This window comes from Coregonus lavaretus (genome assembly GCF_964263955.1).
Source record: "Coregonus lavaretus genome assembly, chromosome: 6".
Lineage (NCBI taxonomy): Eukaryota > Metazoa > Chordata > Actinopteri > Salmoniformes > Salmonidae > Coregonus > Coregonus lavaretus.
In genome coordinates this window covers 12,014,706-12,040,551 of record NC_139993.1, presented here as the reverse complement: position 1 = coordinate 12,040,551, position 25,846 = coordinate 12,014,706, and the positions used below count along the sequence as shown (strand labels likewise).

General features: G+C 41.8%; 3 protein-coding genes across 3 annotated transcripts; 1 reads left to right on the top strand and 2 right to left on the bottom strand.

Moving 5' to 3' along the window:
- Positions 1–914: 914 nt before the first annotated feature.
- Positions 915–10,754, bottom strand: dzank1 (double zinc ribbon and ankyrin repeat domains 1; the record flags this gene model as incomplete). Its single annotated transcript, XM_084164504.1, has 20 exons — positions 10,643–10,754; positions 10,295–10,448; positions 9,901–10,030; positions 9,471–9,519; positions 8,839–8,960; positions 8,301–8,383; positions 8,070–8,187; positions 7,537–7,650; positions 7,204–7,296; positions 6,109–6,231; positions 5,684–5,848; positions 5,030–5,273; positions 4,319–4,422; positions 3,842–3,925; positions 3,502–3,619; positions 2,902–2,996; positions 2,373–2,456; positions 1,961–2,088; positions 1,426–1,500; positions 915–1,083 (listed from the first exon to the last, which is right to left on the bottom strand). Exons 1-20 carry the CDS (start codon positions 10,749–10,751, stop codon positions 915–917), a joined length of 2,361 nt encoding a protein of 786 aa, XP_084020630.1. The 5' UTR covers positions 10,752–10,754.
- A 548-nt stretch (positions 10,755–11,302) lies between these two features.
- Positions 11,303–17,503, top strand: LOC311131169 (DNA-directed RNA polymerase III subunit RPC6). The gene is made up of 9 exons (XM_084164013.1): positions 11,303–11,454; positions 11,919–12,036; positions 12,692–12,759; positions 12,877–12,944; positions 13,299–13,411; positions 13,588–13,731; positions 14,108–14,215; positions 14,722–14,913; positions 17,293–17,503. Exons 1-9 carry the CDS (start codon positions 11,399–11,401, stop codon positions 17,368–17,370), a joined length of 945 nt encoding a protein of 314 aa, XP_084020139.1. The 5' UTR covers positions 11,303–11,398; the 3' UTR covers positions 17,371–17,503.
- A 1,296-nt stretch (positions 17,504–18,799) lies between these two features.
- On the bottom strand, positions 18,800–23,592 carry rbbp9 (retinoblastoma binding protein 9). The gene is made up of 5 exons (XM_084164014.1): positions 23,409–23,592; positions 22,450–22,492; positions 22,250–22,355; positions 22,062–22,147; positions 18,800–19,435 (listed from the first exon to the last, which is right to left on the bottom strand). Exons 1-5 carry the CDS (start codon positions 23,502–23,504, stop codon positions 19,212–19,214), a joined length of 555 nt encoding a protein of 184 aa, XP_084020140.1. The 5' UTR covers positions 23,505–23,592; the 3' UTR covers positions 18,800–19,211.
- Between the last annotated feature and the right edge of the window lie 2,254 nt (positions 23,593–25,846).

The window sequence follows — 25,846 nt, the reverse complement described above, 5'->3', positions numbered from 1 at the left end:
CCCAGCCAGAGCCCGGACATCTCTGGAGATACCTGAAAATAGCTGTGCAGCGACGCTCCCCATCCAACCTGACAGAGCTTGAGAGGATCTGCAGAGAAGAATGGGAGAAGCTCCCCAAATATAGGTGTGCCAAGCTTGTAGCGTCATACCTAAGAATACTCAAGGCTGTAATCGCTGCCAAATGTGCTTCAACAAAGTACTGAGTAAAGGGTCTGAATACATATGTAAATGTAATATTTTTATTTGTAAAATAAAGTTTTTGCTTTGTCATTATGGGGTATTGTGTGCAGATTGATTAGGGGGGGGGAAACAATTTAATCAATTTTAGAATAAGGCTTTAACGTAACAAAATGTGGAAAAAGTCAAGGGGTCTGAATACTTTCCGAATGCACTGTAATGGCAAGCCTAAATAAGTTCAGGAGTAAATGTGCTTCACAAGTTGCATGGACTCACTCTGTGCAATAATAGTGTTTAACATGATTTCTGAATGACTACCTTATCTCTGTACCCCACATATACAATTATCTGTAAGGTCCCTCATTCGAGCAATGAATTTCAAACACAGATTCAACCACAAAGACGGGCACCTGTTGGTACAGTAGATGGGTACAAATAACAAAAAGCAGACATTGAATATCCCTTTGAGCATAGTGAAGTTATTAATTACACTTTGGATGGTGTATCAATACACCCGGTCACTACAAAGATACAGGCGTCCTTCCTAACTCAGTTGCCGGAGAGGAATATATATTTTCTGAATTGACCATTCAACAATTAAGGCCACCATGGAGGAAGTTTGCATCCCAAATGGCACCCTATTGCCTATTTAGTGCACTACTTTTGAGCAGGGCCCATAGCAGTGCACTATAGGGAATAGGGTGCCATTTAGGATGCACATAATTAATTATGTGTCATCAGAATGCATCTAGGCTTGGGTGAGTCCTGGGTTTGACCAGTCTGTCTAGCATGCTCTGACCCATCTTAGCAGCTAGCAGAGACACCAATGGGCTGCACTCTGACGTGACCGCCAAGTCATAGGCAGTCAGACCTCTGTCGTTCTTCTTCCGAATGCTGGCGTTGCATCTGAAAGGATTGGGATGGGATAAATGAATTGAGACTGGTTATGTACAGCAGGGTTTCCCAAACTCAGCCCTGGGGCCCAACCTGGGGGCACGTTTTGGTTTTTGCCCTATCACTACACAGCTGATTCACATAACCAACTCATCATCAAGCTTTGATTATTTGAATCAGCTGCGTAGTGTTAGGGCAAAAAACTAAATGTGCCCCCAGGACAGAGTTTGGGAAACCCTGATTTTGGAAATAGTCAATTCCTGACATGGGCTATGCAATGGCTAGGGGCTGTCCTAAGTGTGTGCACTAAACCGGAGCATGCCGATATACAGCATATAGCTGGTAGTCTCTTACCCTAATAGTGTCTCTGCACACTGGAAGCCCTTACTCCCAAGAGCAGCAGCCTCGTGCAGAGCGGTGTTGTTCACCCTATGAAAGAAAGAGAGAAACTTAACCTTTTTTAAAGTGGGAAGATGCAGGAATGACAGTCCCAGGTCCAACACCTCAGTATTTTCAGCACGAAATGTATACCGGTGCGATTAATGGTTGGATGCAGCGCATGCACATGTAAAGCCTAATACACACTACGCAGACGGAGCGTAGTTTGCATAGAGTTCTATGTACTTTTGTGCCGCTGAATTTTTCAGAACGGACCGTATACGGCGCTCCGTTTGCGTAGTGTGTAGCAGGCTTAAAGTACTTCGGGAGACAACTTCCGACAAGATTCTCCGGGAGAATCTGAATAAAAATCGGAATTATGTAATTCACATATAAGAGACTGTCCGAAGTCATGATTTTATATTGGGTAGGTATAAACCAACCATTATTCCTCCTACCTATTTGTGTGCTCAATCCCAAATCGACTTTAATCCGTTAGCACTGTACTTACGGCCCAGACTGCTGGTTGACGTCAGCGCCCCTTTGTACCAGCACAGGGAGGACCTCGTGGTGCTCGTGCAGCACAGCAACAACCAGGGCAGGGCGCCCGTCACACCCCTGGCATGAGGGATCTGCACCCTGGCACAACATCGCCATGTTCGGGACAATACAAGCAGGGAAAATTAGAACAATTTTTACCCTACCATGCCGACGCGAACTACACAGTGCTGGCTCTGATATTCCTTTAACATGGATGTAACAAGATTCCAGCAACTCTGGTGAATGTACAACCAGGCCAGTGTAGTACAGTTCGGCTCGGCTCAGCTATATCAGTCGGTGTAGTTATTTCATGGTCCTTCGAGCCAGATTCTTAACTAGCATCTCAAAATGAACATTCCTTTCACCAGCTTTAATTAAGTTACCTCATCAAGCAGTTGCTGGACCACAGAGATGTGCCCCCTGCCGTCTGGGCCAACTTCCCTCAGAAGCAGACTGTCTTTGGATGGCTTGAAAATAGAAAGAAATGACATTGTCATAACAAATGAAGGTCATTGGACATTAACACCATTCACTTACAGTCAGATACGCAGTGACCTGGCACTACTGTGAATATGTGCATTGAAACAGATCATGCCCGTGAAATAATGCACTTGGATTGAACTGAACTGCACTTTAGAAAGTTTGCACTTATCCAAGGCACAAACGACTGTAAACAAAAGAATGAAGCTATGGCTCAGTCCAGAAACAACCCCAATCCCTTAAACTCTCGGTACTTGTGGAGATCTGAAAGGATTTGACAGGCAAAAGCAATATACCTAAAGTCCTACTAAGTCTATTAGACGGCCGAGTGGACCATATGTGATCCTCTCAGAGCTCCAAAAGGGCTTGGGGCTGTTTCTGGATTGTTCCGAGTCCGAGCCCAAGCCCCAGCTAAGAAAAAGTCCAACTTACAGGCGGTTTCTGTGCAACGTCAGAGGTCCAGCTCTGACTGAGGTTTTTCACTGTTTTCCTGGAAGCTCCAGACTTTGAGGTAGCGTTCTCACTCCCTACTAGCGTCATCACAGCCAGACAACATGAATATACATACAAATGTACCTAAAATAAATTAACATGAATACAAAGAATGATCTAAAACAAATACAAAAACTAAACCAACACTTCTGAGAAGTCAACGAATAACTAAGGGTAGTATTCTGACTTAAGAGTCAAGCATGTAGTGCCGGAGTCTGGTGTAGCCATCTATGCTCCCATCTCCGGACCCCACATGCCCCCTGGCGACGGAAGTCAGGCATATAACTTTAGTAAGTCTCTCGTAAAAAATCATGATATGTGCCAAACTCTAGATACAGTAGAATAAATCAAATATTGCGTAATTGCGTCAGATGCTCAATTAGGATCTGGGAGGAGAGGTTGAGAGAAAGATACTAACGCGACTAGTGAAGTCTCCGGTCTCCACCCCCCTAAATAGAAACGTAGTCTGTCCCCGAGAGATAAGTATAAGATAGACAGTAGATGGTATTAATATCTCAAATAAAAAGTATGTAGGTTTACCTTTCTCACCCAGGCTGGTCTGTCTGGCTGTTAGGCCGTTCATGCCTTCCGTCACACTGCTGAGGTTCCGGTTCTCTGATAGGATAAGGGGCTTCTCAATCCCGTCTACCTGACAGGACTAAGAAAATATTTGTTGTGGGCCTTATGTTTGGCCTGAACTATGCTCCAGACAAGACAAAGGAGAATTGACTAAAGGCAATATTTTACACAGTACATAAGGAATTCCACAATATTTAGCAAATTAAAAGCGATTGACAGGTGACATGTTACAGTGTATAACAGAAATTTAAATGTAAATACACCCATTTCAAAGTGTAATAGCATAGCAAAAATGAAAGACCTTGTTTTTTTCAAGTCCGGCAGAGACAAAGTTGATCCTCAAACTGACTTCGTAGTTGTCCTCCTGGATCACAGCTGAAACCATCTGAAAGGAGAACAAAAAACAAGAAGCACAAGAACATACATCAAAGATGATTTTTACCCCATTGTCCTGGGGATAAAGAATACTTTTATGAATAGCTTTGTTGGGGACATTTGCATGAATTGGAACCAATGCTACAGATAGTGTTTGGATCCAGATAATGATAACACTTTACCTAATGCATTACGATACAGATATAATGTGTTGTAAGACTTGTCAAACATCTGACACACTTTTTTAACGTCTTAGTGTCATCATGATGATCCTGTCTCACTTACAGTTATAGAAATACATAAAGGTTCATACAAGCTAATAAAACATTCTGTATCTGTTGGTTTTCAGTAAACTGTTACCAAGGTTACAGCCTGGATTAGTTATAAGAGAGGCTAGTCATACCCGGCCCATGCGAGGCTCCCCTATGAGAGCTCGAAACTCTGTGTTGTTCTGAGTGTAGCTGCGCAGGTGAGCACACACATGGTCCAGCTGCTTCCTCCAGTACCCTAGAGAAGAGTGAGAGAGCGATAAAAGGGAGAACGAAAGTGTCAGAGACAGTTGCTAAATAAAAGAGTCCCCAGCATTTATTTTACTACTTCGTGGTGCAAGCGATAAAAAAGTTGAAGAGGTTCCTGCCTTTCTAGGGAGTTTTTCCTAGCTTCTGCATTGCATGCTCTAGGCTGGGTATCTGTATAGCACTTTGTGACAACTGCTGATGTGAAAAGGGCTTTATAAAATAAATGGGATTGATTGAGAAAGTGGTCAGCTCTGTAGCGTTGCTTAGTGCTTGTGTAACCTCCATCTATGCAGGTGTCTTACTGACTCTGCCGGGAGGCCTGGGCTTTTGAGGCACAAAAAATTATCTCGCCCTGTGCTTTTGCCCTGTAACCACACGGTCGCCAGTTCAAGCTCCACTCCAGCTGTTCTCCCTCCATCGCTACATTAGGGTTAGTAGTGCTCTGGGATAACGTTTCCCCTAGGATCAACTTCCTCTCCCCCAATCCTAACCTTAATCATTAGTGGGGAAATTGCTAAACTGACTCAAGATCAGCATCTAGGGGCAACTTCACCCTACACCGGTTAGCAGTTATTTAGGCACTGGCGAGCGGTCACCTCTGCCTGGGCTTATAGCTGTGAGCAGTGGTCTGCGGTCCCTCATCTGCTCCTGTCTCCTCAGCTCCAGCGTCACCTGCTGGCCCTTCCTGTGGAGCTCAGTGCCCGATGGGTAGAACAAGCCCACAGTCTGAGTCTGCTGGTCCGCCCGTACTGGTCCCGGGGCCAACGCCACACCGGGGAAAACGGAGGAGGGCACAGCCTGCCAGGTGGCAGTGGCACCGTCAGAGGTGTGAGTGGACATCTGTTGATGCAGAGAAAAAGAAAGAAAGAAAGAAAGAAAGAAAGGGGGAGGAAGAGTGATAGAGAGAGAGAGAAGAGGGGGTGAGAAATAAGCAGAGAGGGAGAAAGAGAAATGGAGAGAGAATTTGTGGGAAGGATGGCTCTAACAAAACACTCAGAGAATGTACCACTGTATCACATTTGGTGACTAAGAGTGTGTGCGCTTACAACAAGGGTTGTTAGAATCAGGGTGGTGGTCAATTTCATTTCAATTCAGGAAGTAAACTGAAATTCCAATTTTCCTCAATGATTCTCTGTGAGAAGAATATGTAATTGGAATTTAAGTTTATTCCTGAATTGACTGAATTTAAATGAAATTGACCCCCCAACCCTGTTTAGATATAAGTAAATATGGCATGGCGAGGGACGTACTCGCTCCAACTCCAGATTCCCCCCCGTGGAATAGGCAAGGCTGGCACGCGACTCCCCCCTGGGCGGCCCCTCCAGAAACACCCCACAGGAGCCACAGAAGTTGGCATAGGGGTGGCTGCTCGCTCCGCACCGGGAGCAGATCAAACAGCTGACTGAATGGCCAGGCTGGCAGGGATGGGCACCAGTTAACAACAGAGAATGAAACAGACAGAGGATAAAAGGTACACTTTCTGAAGAAAATGTGTGCGCTTGCTTCAGCTGTCTAAAAGTATGTTTATGGTAGTGGAAGAAGTTTAAATTGCTAGAGGCTAATGTTAACCTGGTGGAACCAGCCTCATCGCTGCTTTCAACATTGTGTTTTAGTGAAATGAATGGAAGGTTGATTGGATGGAGGAACAGTTGGTTGGGGTAAGTAGTATGCTTACCTTGGAACCGCACCAGTCACAGAAGCGTGCATCCGAGTGGTTGACCCGGCTGCACTTAGAACAGGACACCATCTTGCCTTCTCCAGATGGAAGCGGCGGGGCACTCTGACCACTCAAAACAGCCTAAAGAGAAAAATGTCAAAAAACCTATGGTAGCACCTTGACTTCTCAATAAATGAAATCTAATGTGTACAATCACAACATGTAGGCCTACATCTGATAATGCACAAGACTCACAATGTCTTGTCTATCACAGGGTGGGTGCTGGAGAGCTACTGGATGTGCAGGCTTTTGTTCCAGCCCATCACTAACACCACTGATTTAAGTAGTCCAAACTGAAACCATGACTAGCTCATTATTTGAAACAGGTGTGTTAGTGCTGGGATGGAACAAAAGCCTGCAGACCCAGTGGCTATGTGCTAGTAATAGTAGTAATAGTATGACCGGAATGGGAGAAACCTGGTTGTATAAACTCCACATGGTAGTTCACGCTCTCAATATGTTGAGAGAGATACTCCTCAGAAGGTAAGTGTGATATTCAACTATAAAATATTGTGTAGTGTAGTTACATTAAGCTGGCTGTCTGTAGCATATTATACAATAACTAAAGTATATAATGTACAGTATATATGTTTTATTGTCACACACCAGATAGGTGCAGTGAAATGTGTTGTTTTATAGGGTTAGCCATAGTACTACAGGGCCCCTGGAGCAAATTAGGGTTAAGTGCCTTGCTCAAGGGCACATCCACAGATTTTTCACCTTGTCGGCTCGGATATTCAAACCAGACAGCAACCTTTCAGCTCTAACCGCTAGGCTATCATAAAAATCTTATGTCTTGCAAACTAATGTGACCGCCCTCTTGAAACACCTTAGCCAGCTGCGCTACCGAAAGGCTAGTAATTATATGCTGCGGGTGGAGGTTTTTCAACTTGAGAAGTGAGTTTACCCAATTCAACTCGGTTACATATATTTGTAGTTTGCTTGCTTTCTGACTAATTACATACCACAACAAAAACCTAGGCATTTATACAAGTCTAAACTAAGCCTAATAAGGATAATTAGGCTACTATAATACAATCAATGAGCTCTTACAGTGGGTGGCTGCAGTAGTTTAGTTTCACAGGTGACACAATTTGAGATATGCGGAGGGTTTCCGGTTCCACATGACTGACAGATCACCCTGTTCTACAGCACAGAAAAAGAAAGCGAGAGGACAGGTGTACACACACACACACACACACACACACACACACACACACACACACACACACACACACAGACAGACAGAGCAAGAGAGAAAACCAATCCATTTACACTGCTTTGGATTGAAAAGGTAAATGTTAACACGCCTGCAAATAAAGTATATGTGCAAAGTCACAAGGTGTTTGAAAGCGGAGTGTTTGTGGCAGTAAACTTCATATTTACCTGGAGTCTTAAGCTGGCCTGAGGATGGAGCTGGGGGCTCATGGGGGCCTCACATACCACACATGTGGAGGTGTTGACAGGCACCATTGTTTTACAGTGGACACACAAGCCCATCTTAAGACAAAAGAGAAACCCAAACCTTGGCTTTGAATTAAATTGAAATGCCAGAATGAACACACAGGCCAAATTGAACATTGAATTGAAAGGCCTGAATGAACACAGGCCTGTTAGCCTTGGGTGACTTAGGGGAGAAAAACGACTTAAAACACTGAATAACACTAAACTGTATTTCAATTTTGCAGCTACATAATGCAATATCTCCAAATCCTTTTCGTGATTTTTCTTGAAATCATATTATTTAGTGTTGCCATTTTTTTGCATCTTAATAGGGTAAAATAAACACAGTAAGATGAACCTAAAGTTAAATGCCACACTGTAAAATGTGCATACAATCAAAGAGTAGGCCATCGACAAAATGTTAACAACAGTAGCAGTAGCAGTTGTAAAAGGTGGTTTTAGGACTGGGGTGATACCTGTCCGCCCTCTGTGGGTGGCAGCCTCTGGCCTGGCACAGGCATCACAGCGGTGCCACAATGCAGACAAAAGCGGGCAAAGGGGTCTGAGGGGCGATGGCTCAAGCACTTAGCACACCTGGGGAAAGGTAGAAGGTGCGGGAGATCATTCGCTTCTCCGTTAGAAACAATCTCTCTGCATCTTTGTTTCATGCTTTTTCTCGTTCTTTCTCTCTGCTTCTGTTCACTCACCTCAGAAAGTCTGTCTCCCTTTGGATCCTTGACATTTGAGTGCTGGTCAGGTTTTTGAAGGGACTGTCTTCCAAGCTTGCATTCTGAAAGAGCATTTAACACCAAATAATTAATGTTCTGTGGCGTTCGAAGTAAGAAGCTGTATTTACCTGTTTGTGCTGTTATGTTGAATGTCCTTACAGAAAAAATATATTATTTTGGTATGCCAATGACCATAGGCTAACTTGGAACAGCAGGGTTGTGGGTTGGATTCCCACATGGGTCACATTCATGTATTTGTTAACTCTTAGCGGATTGTGATAAATGACCATATTATAATCAGCCACCATCATCACTATAATAATGATATCATATAATCTATAATATAATTAAGCAATAAGGTCTAAGGGGGTGTTGTATATGGCCAATATACCATGGCTAAGGGTTGTTCTTATACCTGGATACAGCCCTTAGCCGTGGTATATTGGCCATATACCACAAACCCCCGAGGTGCCTTATTGCTTAAATAATATTCATAATATATTTTTTGTGAATGTACCAGTGTCTGAGAACGATGTGAAGACATGGGCTCCGGAGCAGGGGACACAAGCCCTAGACGGCTGCTGAGGAACCGTGGACCTTTAGGGGGCCTGTAGGAGTCTCCTCCCTTGGTCTTTGGCACTAAAGAGAACCCAGGACACACACAACTATTACCAAAACGTACACGCTCTTACACTGCATAAAATCCATAAACTAGCAATAATCCTCTTCATATTATAAAGGGTATTACTGATAGCTTATGAATGTTATAAGGTTTATAAGTATTATATGAATCTCCATATATATATAGTAAATGTCAGTATGACAGTGTTTCACCATAGAGATCCTATTCTAATTCCTAATTCTATGACATGCACTGACACAGAAGCTTGCACTTATTGAGACAAGCATTTAGAAATGCTGACATTGAGTTTATAACAGTCTTGTGCATTGCATATGAATATGATATTTAGTACTTACATTACAGTAATGACCGCTGTATGGTCAAGTGTACACAAAAATGTTTGTGACACTAATACCTTTGTAAGGCATTGAGAAATAGCCCTTTAGGGAAATTAGGCTTGAGCTAACTTTGTAACGTTGTTTAGGCAGTTTATTGCTCATTAGTAAAAGTTATTAAATTAGACATACCTTGAAGCTTCAGTGACGCATCTCCAGAACCGTTCTCTGTCCCCATCTCCTGTGAGAAACAGAGCAATACAATAGATCCACAGTAACAGTATTCTCTGCTTCACCTCAGCACATATTGATGCAGATGGTAACACATTTGTTTGAATGCTCCATCATTGTAATGTCTACAGTTTTCATGAGAATGCCTTAGCGCTTGACGTAGCCTAACATGTAATAACAGTTATGTCAGTTATGTTACATGTCATTGCTAGGCTTCCCCAAAAAAATCAGTGAAGAAGCATGACGTTTTAGTAAAGTTTTAGAGCTAGATAGCAAATTTAAGGCAGACCGGCAATGTGACATATCTTGTCTGAAGCTGTCATTACATGTCAAACTTCAGACGACATTGAAATGAAGTGTTAGCATGCACATACTGTATACCTGACTATACCTGTCTAGGGAGGTCTCGTTCATACTCCTTCAGAAAGTTATCTTCATTGTCCTCAATGGAAGGTGGCTCGTTTGAGGGCACATACTCCACCAGAAATAGCTTGGTGACAATGGCACTCTCTCGACCATCCCTAAGGCAGATAAACATAAGGTCAGTTTCAGCCATCAATTATCCATAATAGCAATTATTATAACATAACAGCACCAGACATCAGTCAAATAAGTCAAGTATTTAGGGTATCCTTGATTTTGCTTGGAGTTTGCACTTTTGGGACTATTGTGTTGATTCCACTGTACAGGGAAAATTAAATCATATTTGACCCAGGACTGAATGGCAATGAAACAATAAATGTCTTTGTGTGATTTATTTTAGTAGAATCCTTTCACAATCCAACCTGGTGATGGCCAGAGCTTTGACTGACACTTTTCCTTCAGGTAAGCGTATTGGTCTGCTATACTTCAAAGTGCTGTTCTCTCCAAACCCTGGTCTCTTTGTCACCTCTGGTTTAGTACCATTCAGAGTGTAGTAGATAGTGACATCTGGGGTATCTAGGAAGCAATATATGTTGTTTGTCAAAAAACGTTGAATCTAGGGCAGATGTTATCTAAGAGTGCATGGTGGATATCATTGGAAAAACAGTGAACAATGTGAAAACAATGTTCAAACATAAATGTACTACATAAGATATATTCATGTATGCACTAGCATCATCCACACATTATGGATACACGCATGTTTTCACCTGATTTGATCTCAACAGGAGTTGTGATGTCTATCTCGTGCTTGGCTTTACCAGGAGGGGGGATTCGAATCGGGATGATGAGAGGCACCGCAATGCAACCGGCTGTCATGTTCGGTCCTATAATAAAAATGCATTTAGCTATAAAAAAACATTTTCATTAGTCCATTGCAAAAATGATATGTTTTATTATAAAGTCTTTAAGCGGGATAAAGGCGTTTTTTTACCTGATATAGCTGCGCTGATCAGTGACCGCAGATGTTACAATGCCTATGCGACGCAGCAACGGAGAAACATACTCCTTAGCAACCACCACAGCCAATGGCAGGATTCACAATGTTTTCATTGTTTATTCTCAACTTTTATTATATTAGCTATTATTTTCCAATTCCTGAAATACTTGGAGAACTTTGAATGCTCGCGCCATAGAAATGTAATCCATTGCGTTCTATGCATGTCGCGCACGCTCTTTCATTATAATCATGATCAAAGCATCTTTGTTATTGTTACAAAATGCACCGACTGCTTTGCAATCACTCACTAAATACAAAAATACTGATGACAATAGGCTGAGGAAAAAAATCCAATTATAAATTAATTGAACTACAGTGAAAAGTATTTTCTACGTTTTTAACAGGCAATTTCCGGGCTTCTATATAGCCACCCAAATGCGACTTGGACCCAGAGTCGCATGTTCAAAATGTTGACGAATTGCATTGCTAGCTAGCTAACCAATACAATATTGTACAACTCTCCACGATGGCGGATGTGAAAGTAAAGAAAGAATCCACAGATGCTGTAGACATTGAAAACAGGTTTGTCGCTGTCAAGAAATCCCTAGCATAGGCTAGCTCGCAACCTAGTTAGCTGTCTATTTTCACTTGCTCAAATGGGCTGCATTTGATCAACTAGCTAGCAACACTTAGATCAAGGGACTTAACGTTAGCTACTTTTAAATATGCCTTATAAAACTAAGCAAAGTTGCTAAAAAGGGCGTTTCAATTAATTCAGCCAATGTTTTCAATCCTAAACTCCTAGTCCCACAAGTTTGACAATGACAGTTTGATGCATGTAGCTATAGTGAGCTAGCTAACTAACGTTACTGTATAGTACATGAACAAGCTAATGCTCTTCATCTACTAGTTAGACTACCTATCTAGCTACATCAATCATAATTTAGGAATAAGCAGTAAGACATTTATAGTTGAACTTATAGTAAACCTGATGTCCTGACTAGCTAGGTTGCTAACTAACGTTAATGTTCTCTTCTATTATAAAGGATAAAGGCGCTCTGTCAACAGTTTCCTCATGGAATAACAGACCAGGTGATCCAGAATGACATGCCTCAGTTGGAGGCTCAACAGAGAGCCATGGCCATCAACAGACTACTGTCATTGGTAAGTGGCACAGGTGTAGCCTGGGTGCCAGTCCGTTTCTGCTCTCTTGGCGACTCCTTATGGAATTGTCATGCGTTTGGCTTGACAATGACAATGGAGTTGACAAGATCAGACAGATCTAGCAGAGGTGTGGGTGGGTGTCTTTTATCCAGAATGCATAAAACTGAAAGTGTATGTACACCTATAGCCCAAAGTCGTATTCCTATTGAATGGAGAGAAAAGGGAAACAGGTTAGTTAAGGAGTGTGCATTAGCAAATAGGAATATAGGCCGTTTACTCAATGTCCACCGATGCGCTTCTCTGTTTAGCACTGCCTGACTCTGTGCTTTACTGTCAGTCAAGTTGAAATAGGTTAGACTATCTTCTGTCACATCACGATGTCGTCACCAACGACGATTGCTGTCAATCATCCTCAATAAATGATAATATGTTAAAAAAAAATGTAAAAAAAAATAATATTGTAATAACGCCCAACCTTAATATAAATGCATTGGATGTTCATGTTGGTCAGTAACAAAAACATAATGCTAAAGAACATGATGCATGATGTGTTCGTTAATGATCAGATTTTCAGAACAATGGCTCAATAGTTCTGGTTGATAGCGCAATGCTGAGGATAAGAATATTGTAACAAAGTTTGATTTTGTGCACACAGGGTCAGTTGGACCTTCTACGAAACAGCTCAGGACTTCTATACCGCATGAAGGATGCCCAGACAGCAAGGTAAATGTCAGCATCGTCATTAAACATTTAACAATGTTTTTTAAATATATTTTGAAGGAAGGACTTTGATGTCTGGATGATTGGGAACTTTAACTGTGTTTTTATTATGTCCCAAAGCAAAATGAAAGGATCTGACAACCAAGAGAAGCTAGTGTATCAGGTCATTGAGGATGCAGGAAACAAAGGTAGGAATTTCAGAGGCATCCTTTCCAGACAACCCCTTGCCCCTACCCCCTTAGGTAGCCTACTTGGGTAGATCAGACAGAATTGGGTAGGGTTAAGCAAATGCTTCACCTTTCCCTTTGATAGGCTAGGTTACATTTCCCCCATATTGTTTACATCTATCCAATCCTCTCAGATCTACCCAAGTGCTAGGGGGTAAGAGATGGGTGTTGTCTTTGGATGGGGCCATCAAGTCCATTCAAACCTGGCCAACTCACAGTGTCCACCACCACAACATTATTTTCCTTGATTGTATTTCTTTGTGCAATGTTCTTTCCATTTGTATATTTATGAACTGTCCTCTTCCTTTCACAAAGGGATCTGGAGCAGGGACATTAGATATAAGAGCAACCTTCCACTGACAGAGATCAACAAGATCCTCAAGAACCTAGAGAGCAAGAAGCTGATCAAGGCTGTGAAATCAGTGGCCGTGAGTCGAGCTCCAAGCACTAAAATATTCTAAAATACATGTTTTAAAAACCAGAGATAAATAGTTGAATCAAGAAAGGTACCACTTAATAATATGAATGCATCAGCAGTCATGCTATCCAAACTCTGTAATAAGTGTTTAGTCTCACCTATAATGAGTTGTTGTTGTTTGTCCAGGCGTCAAAGAAGAAGGTTTACATGCTATACAACCTGCAGCCAGACCGCTCGGTGACTGGGGGAGCCTGGTATAGTGACCAGGACTTTGAGTCTGAGTTTGTGGAGGTTCTCAATCAGCAGTGTTTCAAATTCCTTCAGAGTAAGGTGAGGGGTCCACTGAATGGGAGTGGGACAAATGTCTTACAATGGACAAGTCACATAAATTAAATGGGTGTGTTCTGTACTGTAAATGTTTGGAAATAAGTTACTAATTACACTGATTTTATATGAGCACATCAACGTTGGGAACAGTGTGAAGCATGCTTCAATCTAATAGATTATGCCATAAAGAAAATCTTTACGGCTTCTGGCCCACATGCATTTGGTTTGGAATGTACCCTACTATTCTTCCCATTCTAAATGCAGGGCTGGGTGATATAGCCAGAAACAACTCTGTCTCCTAGTTACAGGCTATCTGGCAACCAAGAGTTTACTAGAACATCATTTCTACGGTCATATTGGTTTGTTTGTCACCCTCCAGGCCGAGGTAGCGAGGGACAGCAAGCAGAACCCCATGGTGCAAAGAAACAGCTCCTTCGCCACCTCTCACGAAGTGTGGAAGTATATTTGTGAACTCGGCATCAGCAAGGTGAGACTGCAGCTGGCTACATTCAGTTCAATTTTGACAAGCAATTTTGCCACGTTTTTGCAGATAACGGACAAAGTTGTCAAGACCAGGGTGGAATCCTCCACTTGTTGGTCAGGACCGGGGCATATTTGCCCACACTTAGTACTCTTTTCACACTATTGACCAAACAGAGCTGTACTGTCTGCACTGGCCTGGTTATGAATCTGCCATAGTTGCTGGAAAGGTCCATGCAAAAATAAAATATCAGATCCAGGAAAATATGGTCGGTACTCTATACAAATATGGTGAAAAGGGTACAATGTGAGTGGGTAAAATATAACAACTGTAACAGTCTCACCTTTCAGCATACAGTTGCTATGTATTCCCCACAGGGGGTATGAAAAAACAAAAAATAATAATAATGTATGCACTAACTGTAAGTCGCTCTGGATAAGAGCGTCTGCTAAATGACTAAAATGTAAATGTAAAATGTAAATGTAAGTCTGAATATTGCACTTTGTGTACAGGTGGACCTGTCTATGGAGGACATTGAGACTATTCTGAACACGCTCATCTACGACGGCAAGGTGGAGATGACCATCATCGCGGCCAAGGAGGGCACTGTGGGCAGTGTGGACGGCCAGATGAAGCTGTACAGAGGGGTCAACCCCATCATCCAGCCTACGGGCCTGGTCAAGGCGCCCTGTGGCCTCTGTCCGGTGAGCCCTCCTCCACAGGCAACAAGAGCCAAGTGGCTCCGTTTAAATATCCATACCAGCATGTCACTTGGTATTAAACATCGCATTGGGGATATATGTACACTGGGTGTACAAAACATTAGGAAAACCTTCTCTTTCCATGACAGACTGACCAGGTGAATGCTATGATCCCTTACTGATGTCACTTGCTAAATCTACTTCAATCAGTGTAAATGAAGGGGAGGAGACAGGTTAAAGAAGGATTTTTAAGCCTTGAGACAATTGAGACATGGATTGTGTATGTGTGCCATTCAGAGGGTGAATGGGCAAGACAAAATATTTAAGTGCCTTTGAACAGGGTATGGTAGTAGGTGCCAGGCGTACCGGTGTGTGTCAAGAACTGCAACGCTGCTGGGTTTTTCACGCTCAACAGTTTCCCGTGTGTATCAAGAGTGGTCCACCACCCAAATGACATCCAGCGAACTTGACACAACTGTGGGAAGCATTGGAGTCAACATGGGCCAGCATCCCTGTGGAACGCTTTCGACACCTTGTAGAGTCCATGCCCGGATGAATTGAGGCTATTCTGAGGGCAAAAGGGGGTGTAACAATATTAGAAAGGTGTTCCTAATGTTTTGTACACTGTGTATTCTAACACCAAAACTACATCACTAGTGTTGCGTTTTCCTTCGTTAGTGTTGTTTAGTCTGCTACACCAAAAGCAGCAAACGGAGGCCCAAATCCAAAGCGCCAGCCATTTTATCAGTTGAGCATGCTTCAGAGAGACGTGTAGAAGACACGTAAACACACATGCCCATTGTAGTTTGGCCGTAAGTGGTTTGCTAGTATGGACGTTGGAGTGCCCAGTCGCTCGTCAAATACTAGAAAGGCATGTTTTGACTTAGGGCTGGGCAGAAAGAAAGGAGTCCTGCAGACAGTTCTGATCCTAAATGTTTTACTATTTCTATTCAAAGTACTTCACCTGTAGCCAGATCAGAGCATGTGAGCGGAGTTGAGTGGTTGGAAATCCCGCTCGATGAGCGATGTGCACTGCTCTTGCACTCCATGTCCTTTCCTACGGCCCTGCTAAAAACCGGGAACAAAACTCCAGCTCCAAATTCGTTCCATTCATTAAAATCACAATTTAACCAATACCCATCTATTTTTGTGACTACCTAGACCTACCAATTGGTTTTTAAGTATTGAAACCAAACCATATGGATTTGAATGAAAAGTATTTGAATAAACATGAAAAGGTGAACATAATTTAAAATAGGCTACATGTCATATTAAACAGCCTATAAACACTCTAAATAGGTCAGGAGCCAGACAGGGAGCCTAAGAATAAATGGAAATGAATTATTTAGGCTATATTATTTATTTATTTCAATGCTATAGCCTACAAAGAAATACATTGTGAAGCATTTGCGAGTGCGACACAATAGGCTGGTAGGGAAATAAAGTGTGCACCATTTAAACAACATTTTGTTGTATTCAATCATTATAGTCTATACATTTGCAAATAGAGGCTTTGACTTACTTAGAATTAAATACAAATTAAACAAAAAATTACTTATTAGTGCCTTTGAATTCATTTTTAGAAACACAAGTTTGGCCAGTCTGTGGCTTCCACTGGGGATCTTAAACACCCTTTTGGGCACTCTTGCGAGGCTGGGCAGAGATGCAGAGTTGTTTTTTCATTAAAGAAATTATAGGTAGGCCTAAAGGTTTTTATGCAAAATAACCCAATCAAAACGGAAAGCTCCTTGAACGTGGGAATATGCCAGCCCTATTGGGTCAAAATCAATTATGTCCTATTGTATAGATAATAGAACGAAAAGTTTGAGATCTGATTTTTTTGTTTATAAATACTTTGCTACAATGACACACTTAGTTATCTACCCACCTCGTTCCTTTCTTTTAGCATGTGCACGTAGTAAGTACATCATCATGCTTTTGGGATAAGTGTCTTTTCAGATTCCACAATTATTATTTAGTTGTGGACACTACATAACCGCACTCCCTCTCTTGCTCTTGGTCCTCATCTTTGTAAGTCACCTTGATTTAGCACCTGTGTGTTTTATCAGTTTTTAATGAAGATATTTAGCGTACTCCAAAACAGTAGCTAAAGTAAGGGGTTATAGGAGCGCACAATTAGACTACGAATGTGTACTGGGCCGGGCATGCCCTGAGCTCGTGAAGTGAGCGATATTGGAGTGGGCGAGAAGGCCGAGGCACCAGCCTTTGGGAATCTCGCTCCACGCTCCAGCTCCGCTCACATACTCTGAGCCAGATAGCCATCAGGAAATGCTAGAAAAAGGGAAAGTAAGTAATGTAGGTTTGATGATGCAGTATTCTTCCAGGAGTATACATAATTTCATTCTGTCTCTCTTCTCTTAGGTGTTTGATGACTGTCATGAAGGAGGCGAGATATCCCCCTCAAACTGTGTGTATATGGCAGAGTGGCTGGACTTTTGACTGATGTCTTGGCTTGTTTAGTTTTTTTTTCTCTGTGGAGAAAGTGTTTCATGTATATTTTTCTTCTAGCAATCTTTGATGCATCTGAATATACTTTTATTTATACACGGCTTAATAAATCCTTTAAGACTGACTGAGAACGTCGACTCTCCTTGGGAATGTAACAAGCTCAATTGTATCCTGCCACTACATTTCCATCTAGCACTCATGAAAGTGTTGAAGATGGACAAGTTTTGCAAAAGCATTCCTTTTGCTCTGGAAATAAACATAGAAATTGTTTTACTTCTACAGCACACATGATTTGTACGAGACAATTTTATACCCCTTCTGCCAATCTGAATATTACCTGTAGCAATAGCAGTCATACAGCCGCCTACATTGCAGTCATGTTGTGCTAAATCGTATTGATGGGATTCCTGGTATGTTCAACCCTATTTCAGCATTGGCACAGATCTGATTGGTCTCAGATCTCTACAGATGTGTACGGTGGTTTACATTACAGAAACCCAATCAATGAAGCAAAACTTGTCATCTTCTGTTCTGTTTAAGCATCAGACAGGATTGTTTCAAAATGGAAGAGATACCACCTGAACCTTTTTAGCTTCAAAGGTCAAGTCAGTCATTTAGCAGACACTCTTATCGATAGTGACTATAGGGCATTTAAGTAAAACTAAATCACAATTGCAGGTAAAACCTTGAATTATCTGCTAAATCTAACCCAGAACTAAAATCTTGCGTAATTGTCAGATGCTTGATTAGGTTCTGGGGGGAGATGTATGAGAAAAGATATTAGCAAAGTCTCCACCCCCTTAAATGGAAACTCTCAGCCAAACACAGAAAAATGTAATATCTCATAAACTAAAGCTGTTAGTGTAATGTGTTTGCAATCAAAATTTGTGTCTGCAAGAACAGATCACCCAAGGCAACTCTTAAATAGACTGAGCGTTATGATGTTGCTACAAAGCCCTCGCTTACAGATTGAAGGGTAGTGCTTCAGACAAACCCACACTTGCAATCTTGGAACATTGTTGGGAATATGAAGTATCTCAACAGAGGGGTTTTGGCCGGGTGATTGGAAAAAGGGTGGAGGAGTATGCTATCAGGGATCTGGTAGGGCTGACTGGTATGTTCCTTCATGACTCTGAAGGCCTTATGTGGATCTCAATCTGATTGAAGAAAAGGAGTGGTATGATGTAGATAATTTGGGTACACTAGTAGATCACTAATCAGTTATATTCCTGTTTGGCAATGTTGGATTGAAGGGTCTCAATAGCATGTGTTTTTATACCGGAGTTCGATGTTAGCCTGTGCAAGCGATTACTCAAATGTATATTCTGTTCAAGCGCAAGCACCAAGACCAGAGTGGGCTGTTTGTTGCAGACTTTTTGTGCTGAAAACCATCAACATAGTTAAGGAATGGAAACACATAGAACTTCTGTTTTTTATTAGTTATAAAAAGGTTATGACAGTTGTTTTTACTTGAACTACGTCATTACGCACAGTATTTTATTCGCAAGAAGCCAGTTTGATGGAAACACGGCTGTCAGTAAAACGTGCATATGTGTGTGAATCAACAAACTGATGGAAACCCAGGGGAATCAAAACTGGCGAGTCTTCCATTGAGCACTCAAAGTAATGGAGCAAAAATTAAGCACATTGATGACATTGTGAACTACACTTGATGAATTGGAATCTCCAGCATATCGTCATCTTAATCATAAGGGTCCACATGAGGATTCCCCAGAGGGACACAGTGAAGGGAGCAACTGAACAGAGAATTGTAATTGGGCCATTGTCCTCATTGCTTGTCATATTCCAATGGCGGACAACTCTGCTGCTTTTTAAGCAGCTGTTCTCAGCTTTCGCACTGCGTCAATGAGCTCAGGGAATTGTGTGTTCTGGAAGTGTCCTCGTTCTGTGTACTTGTGCAGCTCCGCGCCCAGGCCCTCGGCCACAGCTTGCTGCTCCTTCCAAGGCAGGAAGGGGTCATCCGTGGAGCCAAACTGAACAATGTGCCCAACGTTTCTTCTCATTTGCTCCCACTCCCATGGCCGGCTAAAATATCCTGAGTGAAGAGATACACAGGGAGACATAACGGGCGTATCACATACTGCCTACATTGCAGTCGCAGATGATCAGATCATTAAATTATATTGATGGGGTCTCTGCAATGTCAAACGCTACTTTAACATTTGCAGAGATCGGATACAAATCGGATTGGTCTCAGATCTCTACAAATTAGGAAATGGAGTTGTACATTAAACCAATTCAATATGATTTACGATATGATAATCTGCACAACGCGACTGCAATATAGGCAGCCTGGGATGTGGCCACTGTTTCAGTGACTAGAGGTGGGGGATGGATAAACCACTGGTGAGTGGTGATTTACATTAAACTGGATTTAGGGACACTATTGACTGCAGCTTTTCTGTGGCGCTCTTGTATCCCAATTTAGAAATGAACACTAGGCTGGTCTAAACACCTGGGCCCAGTTTTTCAGAATCAGAATGATCTGGATTCTGTAACCCCCTATTTTGCAATCCAGGATCAGATCAATCTGGGTGATTTTGAGCCAGAAAATGGTTGGATAGGGTCATTCTGATCCAGACATTAAAATCTCAACATCACAGAATCTGTATTTTCAGTGCTTTGAATAGGCCCAAACCTTGCCATGTACTGGACAGATAATGTTACTACAGATGACTAAACTACATTAATAAAGATATTCATAAATGGAGCTTGCGTCTCTTATCACTTGTAAGTACATGCTTTTATTTAACACTTCTCAATACAACAACTGACCACATACAGTGGGGAGAACAAGTATTTGATACACTGCCGATTTTGCAGGTTTTCCTACTTACAAAGCATGTAGAGGTCTGTAATTTTTATCATAGGTACACTTCAACTGTGAGAGACGGAATCTAAAACAAAAATCCAGAAAATCACATTGTATGATTTTTAAGTAATTTGCATTTTATTGCATGACATAAGTATTTGATACATCAGAAAAGCAGAACTTAATATTTGGTACAGAAACCTTTCTTTGCAATTACAGAGATCATAAGTTTCCTGTAGGTCTTGACCAGGTTTGCACACACTGCAGCAGGGATTTTGGCCCACTCCTCCATACAGACCTTCTCCAGATCCTTCAGGTTTCGGGGCTGTCGCTGGGCAATACAGACTTTCAGCTCCCTCCAAAGATTTTCTATTGGGTTCAGGTCTGGAGACTGGCTAGGCCACTCCAGGACCTTGAGATGCTTCTTACGGAGCCACTCCTTAGTTGCCCTGGCTGTGTGTTTCGGGTCGTTGTCATGCTGGAAGACCCAGCCACGACCCATCTTCAATGCTCTTACTGAGGGAAGGAGGTTGTTGGCCAAGATCTTGCGATACATGGCCCCATCCATCCATCCTCCCCTCAGTACGGTGCATTCGTCCTGTCCCCTTTGCAGAAAAGCATCCCCAAAGAATGATGTTTCCACCTCCTGCTTCACGGTTGGGATGGTGTTCTTGGGGTTGTACTCATCCTTCTTCTTCCTCCAAACACGGCGAGTGGAGTTTAGACCAAAAAGCTCTATTTTTGTCTCATCAGACCACATGATCTTCTCCCATTCCTCCTCTGGATCATCCAGATGGTCATTGGCAAACTTCAGACGGGCCTGGACATGCGCTGGCTTGAGCAGGGGGACCTTGCGTGCGCTGCAGGATTTTAATCCATGACGGTGTAGTGTGTTACTAATGGTTTTCTTTGAGACTGTGGTCCCAGCTCTTTTCAGGTCATTGACCAGGTCCTGCTGTGTAGTTCTGGGCTGATCCCTCACCTTCCTCATATTCATTGATGCCCCACGAGGTGAGATCTTGCATGGAGCCCCAGACCGAGGGTGATTGACCGTCATCTTGAACTTCTTCCATTTTCTAATAATTGCGCCAACAGTTGTTGCCTTCTCACCAAGCTGCTTGCCTATTGTCCTGTAGCCCATCCCAGCTTTGTGCAGGTCTACAATTTTATCCCTGATGTCCTTACACAGCTCTCTGGTCTTGGCCATTGTGGAGAGGTTGGAGTCTGTTTGATTGAGTGTGGACAGGTGTCTTTTATACAGGTAACGAGTTCAAACAGGTGCAGTTAATACAGGCAATGAGTGGAGAACAGGAGGGCTTCTTAAAGAAAAACTAACAGGTCTGTGAGAGATGGAATTCTTACTGGTTGGTAGGTGATCAAATACTTACGTCATGCAATAAAATGCAAATTAATTACTTAAAAATCATACAATGTGATTTTCTGGATTTTTGTTTTAGATTCCGTCTCTCACAGTTGAAGTGTACCTATGATAAAAATGACAGACCTCTACATGCTTTGTAAGTAGGAAAACCTGCAAAATCGGCAGTGTATCAAATACTTGTTCTCCCCACTGTACCTATACTGCAGTCAATTTAACATAATGGAAATATTTAATGATTAGTAACCTTTTTTAATTTCTCTGTTGTAATACCTTTTTAAATCCACCCTTCCAGTGGGATCAAGATTATCCAGATTTTCATCACTACACACCGAATGATCAGAATCAAATTTTTCCGTTTTGAAATACCCAATTCTAAGATTGAATCCAACCCGAATGCTGGAATCCAATTAGAAAAGTGGGTGTTGCAGTTAATTGGAAGTGACACTGGTAAGAAATCAGTAAACTCACCACTCTCTCTCTCATTCTCATCTCCCAGGTCGGAAGTATAGGCACCCACCAGAATGAGGCCAAACACTTTGTGTGTTTCTGCATACCTGTATGGTACCACAAAGTTAGGTATAGTCACTTTCGACCAAACAAAAAGGAAGACTATTTTGCATGAGGAATATCCTCATTCTTTGTAATCACTATCCTACCTCATGGCTGCAGCTGCCCCAGAGCTGTGGCCAATGATGACAGTCTCCTCATCACATTGGAGCTCCTCCTGCATGAATGGCAGCCATATGCTCTCTCTGGCTGTCACTAGAAAAAGAAAAATACAGTCCTAGCACCTCACAGTAATGAAATTGGAGGCCCAAAATGAATGGGTTTAAATACTTAACTTAATTCTACATACCTGGGTCAGGCATGTTTCTCAACAGGCAGGTCATATCCGGAATCTACAGGACAGCAAGTTAACTATTAATACCTAATGACGTATCAGTAAGTAAAAGGTTGAAAATGGGCGATTCCACGCCAGGATAGCCTAAAAATATTTTGCGTATCACATTTTTATGGTAATTCTCACATAGAAACTTATTTGGGAGGAAGGATGTTTGATAGGCATTTTTTACATTTGCATCACAAACCATTTCTGAGAAAAGCATGATGAAAGTGGCAATTTTAGGCCCTTTTTAGACCTATACCTCTTGTAAGATCCTATGATCTGTGAACCGCACATGATACAGCCATCTTGGTTTCATTATACTCCTTATAGTGTGCTCTAAAATATGGAGTATGTCGAAATTCTTAAATGCAATTTTTCATTCATTTCTTCAACATTGAAAATGTTAATATGAATATCTCTGGGGCAAGATATGGGTCGGAAAACGTACCTCAATGCAGAGATGGGATATACCACTGTACTCCAAATTTGACCTTTATCCACACTGCTCCATCGAGAACATTAAAATAGTGCAAGTGTTCCCGGAAAACTGCCCTTTTCGTTATCATGCTAGCTAGCAGTGTCAGCAAATCAGCTCTGTTGTTGTTCAAAGCCACCTGGCCATTCCATAATGGCTGCTATGGCCACTGCTGGCTAGCATGAGGATGAAAAGGGCCGTTTTCAGGAAAAATACGATTACGTTCCGACCCCATGTCAGCTCAGTGTAACCAAGTGTAAAGGTAGGGTCGGTATCTTCTGGCAAAAGTAAAACAAGTGGTTCCTACAGTTTAAAGCTAATTTATGTAACGAGCAGAGTAACCCAATACATGAAAACGTTTTCTTCAACATAGGAGCCACATAAAAGCACATCTCGTTTGGGGAGCATGCGGGCGCAAGCTGTTAAGACTTTCCGATACTTTACCAGTGCGCACCTTATTTATCTGTTTTTTGGCCCAGCCATACCAATTGCACCGCTCTACATCTCCAGCTCCATTTCCTGGGACAATTATCGCTTTCGTCAATGGCATTTTCTCTTATCCACGTTGTCTTCTGTCGATGTTTGAATACACTTCCCTAAACAATGCTGCCTGTGAGTAGTCATATGACTGTTATCAGTGCATGTTCGAGTGCGTCAATGTTGCGCATCGAATGGTTGCGTTCCAGATAGACCATAGACTCAACCCGTTTTAGCATGGACGGCCATTGAGGGAGTTTGACTAAGTGAAGTGAACGGGAAAAATCGATGAGGGAGGTGCACCCTTCTCAAATCAAACAGTAATCTGTGCTGGTCATGTTGTCAACAAGGCAGCATGGTGCATCGTTCAGAAACATAGAACATCACTTTTCCATAAGATATATGTTCTAATTTTTAAACTAGTTTTCATTGGGAAAGCAGATAAAGCAATTACTTTTGCACGTGAAAACACAGAATCCTACTCATTACTCCACATGCTTAACCTACTTCACTTTTGTTTTGAGCCGACTTCGCCGTCGGCCAAAACGGGGAACCTGGCTCACGCCTGGGAGGCAGTCCGGTTCAGAAACCAATGTAACCCGGTTCACCCGGGGAAGGTCTGGGGCATTAATCGAATCCCTTCATTTTTAAGTAGTCAACTGGGTGGGGATTCCTATGTGTTGGGAGCGATCAGCCATTGAGCAGAGTATTGTCTTCTTCTTCAAATAGGGTGCTATGGTTTGTAAATGGATTTAAGCTATATCACCGCCATCTTGTGGCCACAATAAATGAATTACATTTTTTTCAAACACAAAAGAAGAAGAAAATGGACTACTTTAAAGGTCCAATGCAGCCGTTTTATTTAAATATCCAATCATTTCTGGGCAACGATTAATTATCGTACTGTGAGTGTTTTCAATTTAAATGGTCAAAAAGAAACAAAACCAGCTTCTTAGCAAAGAGCAATTTCTCAAGCAAATCTTTTGCTAGGACTGTCTGGGAGTGGTCTGAGTGGGGAGGGGAAAACTGTTATTGGCAGAGAGGTTTGGAACTCTCTTTCTTATTGGTCTATTAACTAATTTACCGCCTGGTGACATCACCAGGTAGGCCAAAACCACATCCCACCAAAACAGGCAGACATTTCTGGTCATCTTTTCAAACAGCTCTTACACTAAAAGGGCATTATCGTAATTTTTACAATTTCACAGTATTATTCCAACCTCATAGTGTGGAAATGTGAATAAAACACAGGAGAATCACGTTTTTGACTGCACTGGGCCTAAAATGGAGACTCAATGGCGCTGCCCATGCTGTCACAGACACCATAATGGCACAGATACAAAGATGAGACCTCTTTCCATCTCTGAGATAGGCCTACACAAATGACAAAATGATTATATCATTCCATCACAAATGAGAAAATATTTCAACCATACATTATGGTAGTCATACAGTAGATCCAGAATACATGGGTATAGGTTAAAATAAAAATCAAATTGCTTTAAGTAGGCTATTCATATGGAAGTTTAGTTGCTAATTGTTTCCATCAAATTTGGACTTGAATGTTGGGCTGTATAGCATATGAGGTGTTCCCTTTATGTCCAGAGGTCATGTCTGGACAATATTTCTACAAGTAAAAAATATGGTCACATTTTGTATAGGGAACACATCTTAAGGTACTTTGCCCTTATTAATCCAACATTGAGACAGCATACTAAGAGTCTGTTTCTTGTGTAACCTTCCCTTTATTAGCTATTAGTAAGCCTTTATTATGGCTATGAGGTTATTACGGATTGACCAGTAAATACATGACTTATAATGTTTGAATAAGAAACACTTAATTAAGGTCTACTAATAAGACATAATAAAGGCCTTATTAGCTATATACACACTAACAAATGAGAAAATAGAGGCTAATATGTGTACCTTAAAATAAAGTGTTTCCATTTACATGACAGCCAGGTTCTGAATTCTGTTTTGTGTCTTTTTTAAATCTTATTTAATGTATCATCATCTAATATTAATTTAATATGTTTTAACAATGTAATATGTGTTTAAATGTGTCAATCGAATTTGCATTAATCAACACATGCATGTTTGCCTATATGTACGCAGTATGCTTTATAATGTCATATTAATCTTAGAAAAAAAAAGTATTTGAAAGCAATACACTTTTCTGTCTGAAAATAAAACGAATATTTTCCTCAACTGCGTTATGCACTCCAGTCAGCAGATGGCGATGTGTGTCTATCTAGTAGTGGACGGCACGGTTCTTTTGGCAGTTTCAACAACAACAACAACAACAACAACAACAGATCCCACCTCCGTAGCTTGCTGCTATCCGTCATTGCCGAAACATTGAAGCTTTTTAGACCATTTCGGTATACTAGTCACTGTGTGTTTTGAATACACTTT

What these genes read in the sequence shown, in the direction of transcription:
- LOC311131169 (XM_084164013.1), top strand. Translation starts at nt 11,399, where the DNA reads ATGGCGGATGTGAAAGTAAAGAAAGAATCCACAGATGCTGTAGACATT. An exon ending in AGGCTGTGAAATCAGTGGCC is followed by an intron (nt 13,412 to 13,587) that starts GTGAGTCGAGCT and finishes TTGTTTGTCCAG; the next exon opens with GCGTCAAAGAAGAAGGTTTA. An exon ending in GTGAACTCGGCATCAGCAAG is followed by an intron (nt 14,216 to 14,721) that starts GTGAGACTGCAG and finishes CTTTGTGTACAG; the next exon opens with GTGGACCTGTCTATGGAGGA.
- rbbp9 (XM_084164014.1), bottom strand. Translation starts at nt 23,504, where the DNA reads ATGCCATTGACGAAAGCGATAATTGTCCCAGGAAATGGAGCTGGAGAT. An exon ending in GAGAAACATGCCTGACCCAG is followed by an intron (nt 22,356 to 22,449) that starts GTATGTAGAATT and finishes TTCTTTTTCTAG; the next exon opens with TGACAGCCAGAGAGAGCATA. An exon ending in GGGGCAGCTGCAGCCATGAG is followed by an intron (nt 22,148 to 22,249) that starts GTAGGATAGTGA and finishes GGTACCATACAG; the next exon opens with GTATGCAGAAACACACAAAG.